This window comes from Myotis daubentonii, chromosome 12, assembly GCF_963259705.1.
Source record: "Myotis daubentonii chromosome 12, mMyoDau2.1, whole genome shotgun sequence".
NCBI classification, from domain to species: Eukaryota; Metazoa; Chordata; class Mammalia; order Chiroptera; family Vespertilionidae; genus Myotis; species Myotis daubentonii.
The window spans coordinates 65,282,611-65,297,952 of NC_081851.1; the positions used below are offsets into that span (position 1 = coordinate 65,282,611).

Consider the following 15,342-nt stretch of genomic DNA (forward strand, 5'->3'; position numbering starts at 1 on the left):
ATCACTTTTAAGATTTAAATTATGTACTGCTGGAGGGCGAGGGGGGAGGTGAGAGGGGGAGAAAAAAAAAGTATGTACTGCTAATGAGATACAAACACTGGCCACCTCTTCCCCCAGGCATGCTACCTTTTCTCTCTTCTCTCCTAAGTTCCAAGGGCCCTTCCGTTGTCTCTGTAACTTGTTTCCTGAGCCCATTTCCTCTACAGCTCACGTCTACCTCTGTGACTTTCTAAATAAACTTTCTCTTAGAGTTTGAGTCTTGGCTTTGAATTCTTTTCCTAGCCAGAACTCAAGTACCAATGAGGTTGCTGAACTGACAAGGTTGGTAGAGCCCATATAGGGGTGACATTTTACTTTTCTAACAAGGCAGGGATATCGAGGTCTTTATTTGGAAGCATTTTTAAGGCTTTATTTAGGTATATTTATAACTGACATGCAACAAAATGCACGTTTCTCATGTGTACTATTTGGTGAGCATGGACATTCTGCTCAAGCTGTAAAATGATCACACATAAAATAAACTTCTCTCTCACCCATATACAGGTTAGGGTAAAAGTAGGCTTACAGATGTAAGTATGCAAAACAGTTTATTTTCTTTTTTTAAAAAATACGTATTTTATATATTGAAAAATATTTTTATTGACTCTTTCCACCGGCCTAACACCTCTGCCAGTTCTCACTGCCAACAGAACTGCCATGTTTGTGGAGTAGAGCAGAGGGATGGGGACAGCTCCTCCTAAGGTGCCAGGCTTCTATTCTTCTCAAGAAATTCAGGTTTTTTTGTGTTTGTTTTTTTTAATGAATAAACTCTAATCTTGTTTCTTGCCTTTGGTTGATCTCTAGAGCACAAAATGGTTGTCTTTGACAGTTTATTCAGTTTTATATTACAAGTTGTTTTTTTTACTCCTTTACTAGGGAAGACCAACTTCACAAATTGATTCTAAAACCTGGGAATATTATATATCAAAGACAAATGCTCTTTCCTCTAATTCAATGCTTTGGGGGAATAGAGAACAACATATAGTTGTTTAAAAAGGGAAAGAACAAAGAGAGGTGGATGGATGAATCTTGATTCAAGGCTTAGATTTCTAAGTAGCATGAGTCTTTTACCTCTAGATAGATTTGTGAGCTCAAACCGGTTAATTGAATGTTTTGGTGGCTCTTGTGGAAGGTAGACATGTGTTGTTTCTGCAGAGTGAGCCAACTGTTGTTGACATAGTATTTTTATAGTATTCCTCACTTTGTCACAGTTTTATGAAATTAGTATTATAATTATGATCATTTTACAGATAAGGACATTTTTAGGTTAGTAATTTGGCCACACTCTCAACATTTGCATGGGATATAGATAATACTTGAACTCATTTCTTCTGACTTCTTGTTTTTTATAGTCTATATAACTGCTTTCCTACCATGTCATAATTACTTGCAAACTCTTTGATTTTCTTGGTATATTTATTTATGTAGGTGATACTTGAAGTTAGAACAGAACAAGTTATAATAATCTTCTTGAATTTTCACTAGAGCTCAGTTCTTTTCTTTGAAATGATAATTCTTAACTTATTGAAGAGCCCCTGTTCACTCACGCAGTTTTTAAGCAAATTGGTAATAGAGAAAGAGCCCATGGCAGCTTCCTCTGCCAGCTTCCTCTTTTTTCTTACTCCATAGATGCAGATTCTGCCCAAGAAGCCCCTGCATTGCAGAGGGACTGGAGATCTGTATGATCTGTTTATTTCGCAATTGACAAGGGTAAGGGGGCCTTTATGATGGGGGAGGCGCTTGGGTGCCCTGAATTTAGCTTTATGAAGCTGGAATAACATTTCTTTTGGGAATACTTAAACTTAGTATTTTAAAGAGCTTTTATGAATTTTATTTGTCCTACATCAGTAAAGTGTCAGACTATTCATATTAAAGAGCATTATTATAATGGTGATCCCCCACCCTCTTAAATCCTGTTAGAACAAGTCAGACAAACATGATTTCATGCTTCTAAAATTCCAAATCTGGGATCATTTAGAATATAAATAATAATGAATATATGTAAGTAAAATTTCACTATAATGAACATTTTAAAAGGTTTTGGATAAACATCTATTTCTATAGCCTATCATAGTTCTTCTTTATTAACCTGCTCTGTTCCTTTTCCCTGAATCTGTCAATCTGTGGAGTGAAAAGGGGATTTGTGGTTGTGCTGTAAACACTGTGAGTGGGTGTGGTGTTTTATTACCGCTGTTAGAAATTAAAACCTGCTTCTTGGAATCTGTGGTCACCCTAGATGCCAGTAGAATTGAGTTGTATTTTCAGACTGTCTTGTTTCTGTTTATTAGTATAGGTATAAGTGTAATTGGGGAATCGTATGGGAGCCAGTATTAAGTGTTGTAGGCCTCACTTGACAAGTTTATGGAACAAATGTTAGAAATGGTGGTATTAATAATAGGAAAGGACTAAAATAGGTGAGGAAGAGTTTAATGTTCTTTTTAAATTGTGGAAGTATTGGGCAGATGATTCCAGCTTTGATGGGTAGTTGAGAAGACTTGACTTGGTGATGGTCTGATGGGCTTATTTTTATTTTTGAGGATGTTATTCTACCTGGTAGTAAAATAGCTTTGGTTACCTAAAGAAGTATTGTACATTTCTGTAATTTAAATGGATATTTTGAGTATTCTGTACCTCATTTTTTGTACCTCTCATTTTTAAATGGTCTTCTTTAAACATTTAATTTATAGATTTTAAGAATTCAACAATACGTGTATTATCTTTACAACTATTAATATATGTTCCACTTTTTAGTGCAAATACATTGAAAACTATTTTTATTCTTATTCTTATACTTCTCAAGTGACTTTTTTTTTCTGTTTTCTTTAAGCCATAAGGATGAGTTTACCATTATTCCTGTACTGGTTGGAGCTCTGAGTGAGTCAAAAGAACAGGAATTCGGAAAACTCTTCAGTAAATATCTAGCGGATCCTAGTAATCTCTTTGTGGTTTCTTCTGATTTCTGCCATTGGGGTAAGTTCTAGATTTTAACCTATGATAGCTATTATATACTGTGGTTAAAGGTATCTTTTCATTCTAAGCTCTGATTTTCAGTTCTTTATCACTTTCCTTGGAAAGTTTTACCTTTGCAGCAATGTTTAAAAGTGAATGAAAAGTCTGTTGGTCATTTAAAAGGAATCAGATTGTAATAGTGGATTATGGATACATTTCCAAAGGCGACTGGTATAATTGGATTCACAGTGTGAGGGCATCCTTGCTTAGACACTTAACATTAGTGTGAGTTAAGATCTTTTAACCCCATTTCCAGGTAGAGTTGTGTGGTAGATGCCCGAAATTGGTGTTTTGGTGGATAAAACTAATTTTCTTTTTTAGAACATAGAAGAGCACTGTGTGCGCTGGCAGTCCTTTTCCACATTTCCTGTTTTGTAATTGGTCTTTTTTCTTTCTTTTTCTCCTTTGATGCTTAATTTTTGCCCATAATTGCTATCAGTTTAGAGCTAACCTCCAACGATTGTAACACGTTGGCTATTAGCACTGTGGTCTTTATTGGTAAGGACTCCTATGTGATTTTTGTTATGATTGCCACTTAAAAGAATAAGGAAGCTTCACAGTGAACAGATCATAAAGAAAGTGAGACATTTGTAGGTGCCTCTTTCAGTAAATGTTGATTTTTTCACATTCTTGGGACAACATTTGCTCTCATTTACTGTTCCAGAATGTCTCTGAATTCTGTTCCTGTAGGACATCTCTTTGGCTTATGTTTTCATTGGTTTAAGGGTGCCAGGATCTGTTCATCCTTCAGTTATTTCTTTGGTTATAGAGAAAACATACGGCACAAGACCAGAAATTTTAAGGTAGAGTGCTAGAATGGCTAGAAAAACATCCTCAATGAGATACAGGGAGCCCTGGCTTTTCACATCTTAGCCATTGATTGCCAGTGTTGATTCAACATTTATCTGGCCTGTTTAGGCTGGTATTTTCTTCTCTTTCTTTGTGCTATGAGTGGCCTAGAGATTTCAGTTCAAGAGAACCATCCTTCCTAATGGTATTTTTGTTTAAGGCGTTAATTTCTCAACTGGGGATTACTCCTGGGGCGTTTGGAAATGCCTAGAGACATTTTTTTTGATCATCACAACTGGGGTGGGGTGGGAGCTGGGGATGCTATTGACATCTAGTGAAAATAGTTCAGGGAAGCTTCTAAATAAACATCCTATAATGCACAGGAAAGTTCCCTCCCTCAAAAATTATCCTGCCCACAATATTAGTAGTGCTGAGGTTGAAAGCCCTGGTTTAGGGCATGCTGGTAGCTGTGCTACTTTACAAACTTCCTCAGAAGCTCTCAGGGTTCTTTAATAACAAGTTCCTTTGGCTACCTTTGGCAGAAGTTATTTTTATGGGTATATTAGTTACATCTGAGGATTAGGTAAATGTTTCAAAAGAGTTTCTTGAGAATTCTGAAGTTTAGTAATAGCTTATCTTAAAAAGTAAGGTATGTCATATTGAAAAAAGGGCTATTTTTCTTTAGTATTGTAAATTTGCATTGGTAATAATGTTTTAAGATTCTTGAAGCATGTGCTCCCTCTTCCTTCACTTTTAAGGCTCTTGTGATTCACTTCAAATCACTCTATGATTTAAATAATTGGTTCTCGTGATACAGTTTTTCATTCTAAGCTCTTCGAGGTTGGCACCATGTGCAACCACAATAAAATGCACATAAACATCAGTGGACACCTTCATGTTTGCTTTTCTGTGGTATCATCCTTTTTACCTCAGTAATGCATTAGAAAGTAAACAAACCCTACTGCACTACTGTATTTAAGTACAGTGTTGAGAGAAAAATGAACTTTGTTTTACATTTTACCTATATCTTAGAAAATTATTTAGGTCATTTGATCTCCTTATTTCTTGAAAACTTTGGTATTTAAATTGTAAGATAGGATTTTCTGGTGATATGTTAGCTATGGAAAACTAAACAGAGACTAAAATACACTTATATTTACATCTGGTGGTTAAGTAAAAATAACTTTTCCAGTTTTTTCAGTGTTACTATCACTAACTATATTCATTAAGTGCTTACTGTGTGCTTAGGGAGAACACTGTACTAACTCTAATTAGGAAATTTGATTGAACTTAATTGATTATGGTACAGTTAATAAAATTACTCATATATAGCAGATTTTTTGTTTTGTTTTTGTAGAATAATATATTAAAGTGCTGACAATGACATTTTTCGTTTCTAGTCACTTTTCTTTATATATTGTCCAGCTTCTGTGAAGAATAAAGTGAGAAACTTGGTGATAGAGACAGTTGGGAGACTTAGATATAGTTGGAAGAATTTTGCCTTGAATTTTTTTGTTAGCCAGTGTCCATTTACATGAATGACTTTCTTTAAAAAAATTTTTTTAAATTGATTTCAAAGAGGAAGGGAGAGGGAGAGAGAGATGGAAATATCAATGATGGGAGAGAATCATTCTGCCTTCTGCACACCCCCTACTGGGGATCAAGCCCACAACCTAGGCATGTGCCCTAACCGGGAATCGAGCTGTAGCCTCCTGGTTCATAGGTCGATGCTCAACCACTGAGCCACACTGACTGGGGTGACTGCCTTTTTTTTCAAGTGTATTTTGCTTTAAAGATGCTCATATTTAAGATCCCACTTAGCTTTATTTAGACTTGAAAGAGATATTAGAGAGATAAAAAGTACAAAGACTAAAATACTCTTAAGTTTTCTTCTTGGGTGAGATGAGCTAAAGAGAGAGGGGGAACCTAGATTTTGTTGTGCCCCTTCTTCCTATGCCCTCATTTGAATTCCCCTGAAAACCCCTGCATTTCAACTCCTGCCTTTTTTCTTATTAGCCCAATAGAATGATGTTTCCCCCATAATGCTTATAACGTCCCACCCCTTTTCATCTTTCCTGTTAACTTTCAGGAAGAGTGACATAAGTGAAAGGACATTTGCTACCAGTATTTGGTTAAATGATGTTGTCCCCATACATTGTGTACTTACTAAGTTCCACATTCTACAAGATGGCTTCATATAAAGAGAATTTTGCCTGAACCAATTTTAGTTTATATAATTAGTAGAATTTTCATTTCATTTTCCTAAGTTTCATTTTTACTCTTCCCCATATATACTGTTAATATTTGTGTTTTCCTGACCTTCCTGAAATTTCTTTTTCCAATTTTATTTATTTATTTGTCTGTCTGTTTGTTTATTTATTTATAAATATTTTTTATTGATTTCAGGGAGGGAGGGGGAGAGAGAGAGAGAAAATATGAATCATTGATTGGTTGCCTCCTACACACCCCCCACCGGGGATGGAGCTCCAACCTGAGCATATGCCCTGACCAGGAATCGAACCATAACCTCCCAGTTCATAGGTCAACACTCAACCACTGAGTCACTCTGGTCCGGCATCTATTTCCAAATTTAGATTATTACCAGCTTTCATTAACAAAATTTTCAGTTAACTTTATTTTTTTTAAAATATATTTTATTGATTTTTTACAGAGAGGAAGGGGAGGGATAGAGAGTTAGGAACATCGATGAGAGATCGATCAGCTGCCTTTTGCACCCCCCCCACTGGGGATGTGCCCGCAACCAAGGTACATGCCCTTGACTGGAATCGAACCTGGGACCTTTCAGTCCACATCCCTACGCTCTATCCACTGAGACAAACCGGTTAGGGCAGCTCTTCAGTTAACTTTAAAGAAGTTTCTAAGTGAAACTGGAACTAAGAAAAATGGATTATTAAAAGTGGATCCATGCTTTTATTTAATTTTCCTTTAATGATTGTTTTAAATACAAATAATTTTCAATAGATTTGTTAAATATTACTGATAAATTATATTATTTTGTTAAAATATGAATAAAGTTTACTTCTGTCACTTTAGCAATTTTGGATTTTTATTTGTCTACGTTTATATAATTTCTTATATTTGTCTAGGTTTACATAATTTCTTTTTCATAAAAATGTGACACCTATTAAAAATGTTATTCTCCTAAATATGTATATCTTTATTCATATTTGTACATTAATATATATATAAAAAGTGATTATTTATGCATACTCTTCTTCCTTTGGGTTATGAGGGCATTACTATTTTATAAATATTTAATTTAGTTTGGGTGTAAGTTAGCTAATTCCTGACGTACCTACTCTAGCTTTGATATTTATACATAACAGATTTCACATATTTAGGTTTTTGATCTTTTGCAAGTTTGAGAGAAGGTTAATACTTTTATATAATAACTAAGATTTCAGAATGAAAGGACTATATATAGTATGTTGCTTATAAAAATGATTATCTTATTTGATGCTACTCAGAATATAATTCCTTTGTGAAATATATTTTTTCTTTGATAATGATTTCAATTATGAATGTCCCCAGTTTTAGGTCCTTATCTACCACACAGGTTCTGAGGGTTAACTAAAATATTTTAAGACATTTTAACATATAAACATAAAGTGATTAAGTGAATGTATAACAGTATAATTTTTACTAGACATATGTCTGAAAGTCTCTTATTGACTGATCTTTTGAGGGCTTTTAGATCATCTTTACAAACTCATTGTTTAATTCCACAATCCAGTTTATAGTTTAATATTGAGGTTTTCGATACTTTTTTTATTTTTTGTTTCGAAGTACTTAAAAAGTAGTATTGATTTTTGTACCATTCATTGTTCTGTTTGTCCTCATTAGTTGATTGTTGTGTGTTAAACAGACATCCCTGGAGCTTATTCTCCACACTCTGTGAATCCACTCATTAATCACCAGTCACCTTTGGAGATGGGAAAATTACTTACCTGTATTTCTTTTTCTCAGAAAGCGTGCTCTGGAATGGATTCACAAATGAGCTACCCTCCTTCTCTCAAAGAGTAAGGTTTCTGCTTTACAGGATTTTTTTCTTGGGTTATTTTTTCTCTCATCTTTTGAATTTGAAAAGAACTGAGGGAAGGCACCTGAAGAAACTACTGACATACTCACTAGGGGAGTTGCAAAGCTTGTGCTGTCCTAGGGGCAGTGCCAATGGCTCTTAAAGCTAGAAAGCTCATACTTGGAGGTGAAACAGGGGCTCAAAGAATCCATTTTCCCAGTGTACCTTCTGAAAGGATAAGTTTCAGGTAAGTAATTTTCTCTTACTATGTGATATGCTTTATTCATACTTACAAAAGTACACAAGTCCAGTCCTCCAGGTGCATAGGCATCTGTGTTTGTGCAGTTTAGGGGGTTAAGCTTTATTGAATGTTAGAAGAATTGTAAAAACAAAATATGTCTGCTCATGAGGTACATGAAATGATAATGTATTACAAGTCAACAATAAATATTTAATTAAAGGTACATTTATGATCAGGGTATTGTGCTAGTGTTGTCATTTCTTTTATTTCTTATTAAATAAAATCTTGATAAACTTATTTTTTAATAATTAGAAACAAAAAATACCTTTTGAACTCAAGTTCCAGGTGATGTTTAACTAAAATTGCTCATACACACACACACACACACACACACACAGGCTAGGATAATGGTAATTACTTACGTTATTTTATGTTTTTAATATGTTTTTATTGATTTTAGAGAAAGAGGATGGGAGAGGGAGAGAGAGAAATATGGATCAGCTGCCTCCTGCATGCCCCTTACTGGGCATGTGCCCTGACCAGGAATGGAACCAGGGACATCTCGGTGCATGGGATAGTGCTCAACCCACTAAGCCACACTGACCAGGGCCAGTTATTCACTTTAAATTAGATGCTGTCTGTATGTATATTGAGCAGAATGAATCGCTGAAACAATATTTAAATATTATACAATTAACATGTTAGACGCCATGGCAGTCACTGGTGACTGAAACGGAAAGGAAGACAAAACAGGCTTGGTGCCTAACGTGTTAAAAAAATTATTGTGAGATAGTTTGAGCTACCATAAGTAAGAGTTTTTCCATATAGTAGCTATATGTAGTGTGGATTTAGCTCCTAAACACATAGATTCGTTAGAGCTCATCAAGTATTTCTAATCAGTTCTTCAACTACTAAATGCAAGGTGGCTACTAAAGAGTAGCAAAATATTAAACATTTACTCATTGATTTTCTGTGTATTTTGTCTTATTAAATTACATGTTGATTTAATATTTTAAAGTTTCAAACATTTTATATACTTTTACTTCAGAAGAAGTTTTTAAGTGAAACTTACCTTTAAAATGATAAAATGGGCAAGATAGTATTTTAAAATAGTTATACTTCTCACTTAGGATTAAGGCAAGTTTGGCCACCTTCTACCATTTGAAACAGTATCTCTGAACTTGGAAATAAGCAAAACAGACTTTTGAATAGCAAATGGCAGTCACAAAGTTTGTGAATTTTTCTCTGGTTTTCAGAAAAGGCAGTTATGTCCTGGTCACAGGGATTATTGACTGCTAAAACTAGTAGCTATCTCCAGAAGCAAGAAAAAAGAACACAGTAGTGTATACCTGAAGTGATTTAGCTTCCAAGAGTATTCATCTTAATTTCTTACCAGGATATTACTACAGTGATATTGAGTTAGAATTTCCTTGTCTAAGATTGTTCATTTAATTGTTCACTCAAAGATTTTGGGCAGCTTTGTCAAAAGAACTTGAAATTGAAGTGGACGTTTAATACCACTGATTTGAATCAATAAATTATTATGACAGGTTGTAGATTTATCTTTGAATCTTCTGACAGTCACCTGGCAAAGAGGAAAAATGGGGTAAATTATATAATTTTCATTATTCATAGAAGGAAATACATAAATTCTTTAAAGACAAAAGAATCTATACTTTTAAATTTTGATAGAAATGTCTGATGAATTAATATAGGTGCATTGAGTGATGAACTGTCACTGTCTAAGAACTTTTTCAGTGCAAAATCTATAGCGGATCTGTGTTTACAAATAGGTTTTTATATTCAGAAAGCAGATAATTGTCTCAGAGCCTGTTGCTTGATTCTAGGATATCATGTAAGATGCAATATTGATTTAATAATGGCTCTTGGGGGAAAATAAACTGCCACATTGAATACTTGTACATAGTAATGTATATGAAAAGTTAAAATGTGACAGTTAAGGAAATATGTATAGTGTAGAGATGTGACCATTAAATATGGTCAGCATCAACAATTAAGTTTTAAGAAATATGATATCTGGTTTTTCAAAAAAAGACATCAAAAGGGTTTTATAATTTTGCACCGTTCATTATTTATAACATGATATTTTTTAGCAAGATAAACAGAAAACTTAAAAATCTTAATTATCCAGTCTAAGAAATCTGTCCTCTCAGGTGTGAGAATAATAATTGGATATGTGAACTTGATCTGAAAATGAAGCACAAGACACATAGTGTGTGCATACATGATTGGTGTGCTGTGATATTTTCCAAAATGCATTTTGTAAATCTTTTAAAATAAAGAAATAGAAAAGTAATGAGTTCTTGGAAATAAGAGTGTTGCTGAAATAAAGATTTAGATGCAACATAATCAGTATAATAATACTCCACAATTATGTGGGTTTAGAACACATTGTTTTAGGTTTTCTTCTGACTTTAGTAGGAAGCAAAGTTTATCTCCTCAGTCTTTCGTTTTCTATCTTCTTTTTGAGCTTCTTCTATTTTACCCTCTGGAGAATGGCTAACCATCGAATGTTCTGTGCTTGCACCCTTATTGAGATCTTATTGTCAGATTAGGACTGTTGTGTTGTGAATCTATTTTAAGGCACTTCTATTGATCCTTTTCCAAGTAGAAAGTTTTGCGAAAATGAGATAAAATTTTTTGAGGTAATAAAAATCACACAAACCACATGTATCTCTGATCTACACTTTATTTTTTTTTCTGTAATAGAGATCAAATCTTTCATTTGTACAGCAAAAGCTAAGCTTTCATTGACTTGTTACATTGAGAGTTTTCTTAAACCAGAATTTCTTGCATCATACTCTTTGGGTTTACTCTCCATTTTAGACTGATATAATATATTTAACAATGCTTCTAACTTTTAAGCTGTTTTGTTTCCTTAGTCTTTTGTATTGCTATAAGGTTTTACAATTTGAAATAGTTTTAACATTATAAAACACTGGTGATATATAATCTCTTTACTACCTTCCCAAATATGCCTTTTATTTTTATATACCAAGGGCTCTTGGGAATGATTTTCTCAGAGGCTTAAGCTGTGCTTTGCCTTCCTTGAGAACTGAAATTATTTGGTAAGCGATTGCGTTCTTTTTAGCTTCTAATTTTTCCCTATTTTATTTTGTACATGATATTTGTTTCAAGGTCAAAGGTTCCGTTACAGTTACTATGATGAATCCCAGGGGGAGATTTATAGATCCATTGAACATCTAGATAAAATGGTAAGTCTTTCAGGTGTGGGGTTTTAATGCTCTAAGATTTTTTTCTTTAATTAATTTCAGATTAGTGATTCAAGACTTAATATGTTGAAACAGTGGACTAATAATTCTTTATCTTTAAGTGTGCAAAGTATAGTTTGTAATCATATCAATATTGATTATAAAAAAAATCCCTGTCCTATTAGTGGAAATTTCCTTCATCTTAATTTTATTTGATTAATGAGACAACTTAAGAATAATTAGATACGGATTTTTGATATTATTTGGGGGAATGTGTTAGTTTTAGGGACACCGGGAACTAATGCCAATATTTACTGTTAAGTGGAAAAAAACAAAGCAAATTCTTAGTTTTTTTTTATTATTAACTAGAGGCTCAGTGCACGAATTCGTGCTCGGGTGGGGTCCCGCCAGCCTGCCCTGATTGGAGCCTGTCGGGGCTGGGCCGGTGGGGGGGAGGGGATGTGGGAGTTTGGCCGGCTGGCCCTGCCCTCGATTGGGGTGGGGGGGGTGATTGAGGGTGGGGCTGGGTGGGGGGGGGTAGAGTCCGTGGCCAGCTAGTGGGAGGGGCTGCGGGCGGTTGGTCGGCTGGCCTCACCCCTGATTAGGGTGGGGGGCTGATCAGGGTGCAGTTCGCATCAAAGCAACTGGTCGTTCCAGTCGTTCCGGCATTCCGGTTGCTTGGTGTGTATGTATATATATTTTATTTTTGGCTATTTAGATTTTTCTTAAATGGAATTTCATTTTTTTTTAATTTTTAAAAATATTTTTTATTGATTTTAGAGAGAGGAAGGGAGAGGGAGAGACAGAAACATCAGTGATGAGAGAGAATCATTGATTGGCAGCCTCCTGCATGCCCCACATTGGGAATTGAGCCCTTAATCATGGCATGTAACCTGACCGGGAATTGAACTGTGACCTCCTGGTTCATCGGTCGATGCTCAGGCTGGCTGTTACTTTAAATACAGAATATAAAAATGATTTTATTTTTACCTAGCCCAGAAATACAGTAGACATTGATCCTATCATTTTCCTTGAAGTACTATGGTAGTCATAGTATTTCTTTTAATGTTTAAACAGTCATATAAATCATTTTGGTATCTACTCATAACAGAATATTAAACCTAGCAAGTATATCACTAATGTGCTCTGAACTTTGATAGATCCTTTCAATTCTCTAGTCCTGAACTTGTCATCTCTGAGATGAGATACTTGGAGTAGGTAGCCTCTAAATTGTCTTTAAACTCTATCAGCCTTGAAGTCTGATTTGTTAAAATCAACTTTACCACTGTGTTAGTAGCTTTATGCATATGTTTTAGTACAAGAATATTTAGTCTATAGCAGATAAAGCGTTTTAGTAAGAAATCTGGATCTGAACCTACAAGTAGATTATATTGCATAATATATTTTATTAAAAGCCAGATGGAATGAATGCAAATTTAGTTACGAGATTTTTATTTAAATTTATTTTGTTACTTTAAATACAATTATAGCTTAATACTTTTACCTTTGGGATTTGTCTAGATTTCAGTTTAGTTTTCTTTTGACTTTATTATGCTATCATTTCAGTCATTTAATTCTTTTCTGGCTTCTAGTTCTAATCTTATTTTTCTGAGCTTCAGGTATCAGTTGCCTCATCACTTACTTTCTTCATACAGCTAATAGGTGTCTGCTGTGTATCTGATACTCTGTGTAACTTTGGTGATGTTAAGAGGAGAAAACATGGTCTCTGACTTAGTGGAATTTATAGTCTAGTCTTTTAACAGACTTAAACAGAAGTTATTACAATCCAGAAATAGAAGAGATATTTAGGAAGTAGTATGGACACACTGGTCTCCTCAGTAATGCCATATATGTGCCTAGCTTAAGACCTTTGCCCTTTTTGCACTTGACTGTCTAATTTACCTCAGGGCTTTGCTCATCTTTCACCTTCCCAATGAGGACTAGTGGCCACCCTTTTTAATTTTGCATGCTATACACTCACTCTATTCAGTATTCCCAACCCATCTTACCTAGTCTACTTTTTCTTCTAACAGACTAAAATATTTACTTATTACAGTTATGTTAGGATATTTTTTTCCCACCAATGTATCTGATGTACTTAGAATAGTGATTAGAACATAATAAGTAGGTGCTCAATAAATATTTTTCAAATGAATGAATTAGTGCATATTACCATCCAATATGTATAATTAAGTTAAATGAATACCCTAATTGTAAATGACAAAGAAATAAGTGAAAGTAATTTATAATAAATCAATATATATTTAATGTGAATGCCCAGGCACAACTCTACTAATAAAGATATACTGAAGGAGTTAGATGCTTACACACATAGTATCATTAATGGGATAACTAAAAATGCAAACTTAGTAAAGTTGTAAACTAAACAAAGTATATAGTCTTCCCTCACTTTATAAGATAGTTCCATTTCTGGGAAATCTGTATATTAAAATCACATGAAACTTCTTTATGTTTGTATGTAAAATAGACTTAGGATGTAGATAATTATAAGCAGGTTTTCACCTACATGGAAATGGGAAAGTGTCATGGGATGAGCACAGCACTTTGTGTGTAGGACTATCCTGGATTGCAGGACGGTCAACATCCCTGGACTCCACCCACTGAGTCCCCCAGTAGCATCTTCTCATTACTGAGACAACCCAAAACTGTGTCCACAGTTTTTTATTATGCTCTATGGTGAAGAGTTATTGTATGAATGTATCCTGCTTTATTCTTCATTTTAGTACTTACTACTATGTGATTATAACTTAGTATTTGTTGATTTCTTTGGCGATAACCTCCCCTATCAACACTAATAAAAGAGAAAAATGGTAATTGGCGTACGAGCTACCCTTTTCATTGGCTAATCAGGGCTATATGCAAATTAACTGCCAACTAAGATTGGCAGTTAACTGCCAACAAGATGGCGGTTAATTTGCATATGTAGGCACAATGCAGGGAGGCGAAAGGGAAAGCAGGAAGAAGCCCCCTGCCACTGACAGTGATCGGAAACCCAGGGGGGAGCTAAGAGCTGGGGGGCAGGGCAAAGGTGGCCCCGGGGCCACCTTTGCCCTGCCCCCCAGCCATGATCGGAGAATCAGGTGCCTTTTCCGCCCTGGCCAGTGGTAGCAGGAAGTAGGGGTGGAGCCAGTGATGGGAACTGGGCACGGTCGAAGCTGTCAGTCCCAGGAGCTAGGGGTCCCTTGCCTGGGCCTAAAGCGGAGCCCACGATCGCGGGGCCGCTGCAGCTGTGGGTCCCCGCTGCCCGGGCCGGACGCCTAGGCCAGAGGTATTAGGCCTGGGCAGGGGCGGAGCCTGCAACCATGGGGAGCTGGGGGTCCCCTGCCCAGGCCTGACACCTCTGCCGGAGGCCTCAGGCCTGGTCAAGGGGCCGATCCGGTGATTGGTGATCGGAGGGTGATGAGGGTCAACTCCTCTGGCCGAGGCATCAGGCCTGGGTGGGGGGCGGAGCCGGGGATTGGGGGGATATGATGGTCCCCTTGCCCAGGCCTGAAGCCTGGGTCAGAGGCGTCAGGCTTGGGCGGGGGGTGGAGCAAGCGATCAGAGGGAGATGGGGGTCCCCTGCCCAGGCATGATTCCTGGGCCAGAGGCCTCAGGCCTGGGCGGGGGCCAGAGCCAGTGATTGGGGGGAGATGTGGGTCCCCTGTCCAAGCCTGACCCCTCTGGTGGAGGCGTCAGGCCTGGGCAAGGGGCCGATCAGGCGATCGGAGGATAATGGGGGTCTACGCCTCTGGCCGAGGCATCAGGCCTGGGCAAGGGGCAGAGCCAGCAATCAGAGGGGTCTGGGGGTCCCCTGCCCAGGCCTGATGCCTGGGCCAGAGGCATCAGGCCTGGGCTAGGGGCAGAACCAGTGATGGGGGGAAATGAGGGTCCCCTGCCCAGGCCTGACGCCTCTGTCAGAGGCGTCAGGCCTGGGCAAGGGGCTGATCCTGCGATTGGAGGGTGATGGGGGTCAACGCCTGAGGGCTCCC

At 36.7% G+C, this 15,342-nt stretch overlaps 1 protein-coding gene across 12 annotated transcripts in view; it reads left to right on the forward strand.

Annotated features, from left to right (window-relative positions):
- MEMO1 (mediator of cell motility 1) overlaps window positions 1–15,342 on the forward strand; it is a 91,162-nt gene that overhangs the window by 59,196 nt on the left and 16,624 nt on the right. For 6 of the 12 annotated variants that reach the window (XR_009448014.1, XM_059660208.1, XM_059660203.1 and 3 more), the window contains 2 exons: window positions 2,867–3,009; window positions 11,277–11,353. Coding sequence is in view for 9 of the 12 variants with exons in the window: in XM_059660208.1 (XP_059516191.1) it covers window positions 2,867–3,009; window positions 11,277–11,353 (220 nt within the window). In the remaining 3 variants the exon portion in view is untranslated. Of the gene's footprint in view, window positions 1–2,866; window positions 3,010–7,824; window positions 11,354–15,342 lie in introns of all 12 variants that reach the window. The other 6 variants (XM_059660206.1, XM_059660205.1, XM_059660204.1 and 3 more) reach the window with 3 other exon arrangements.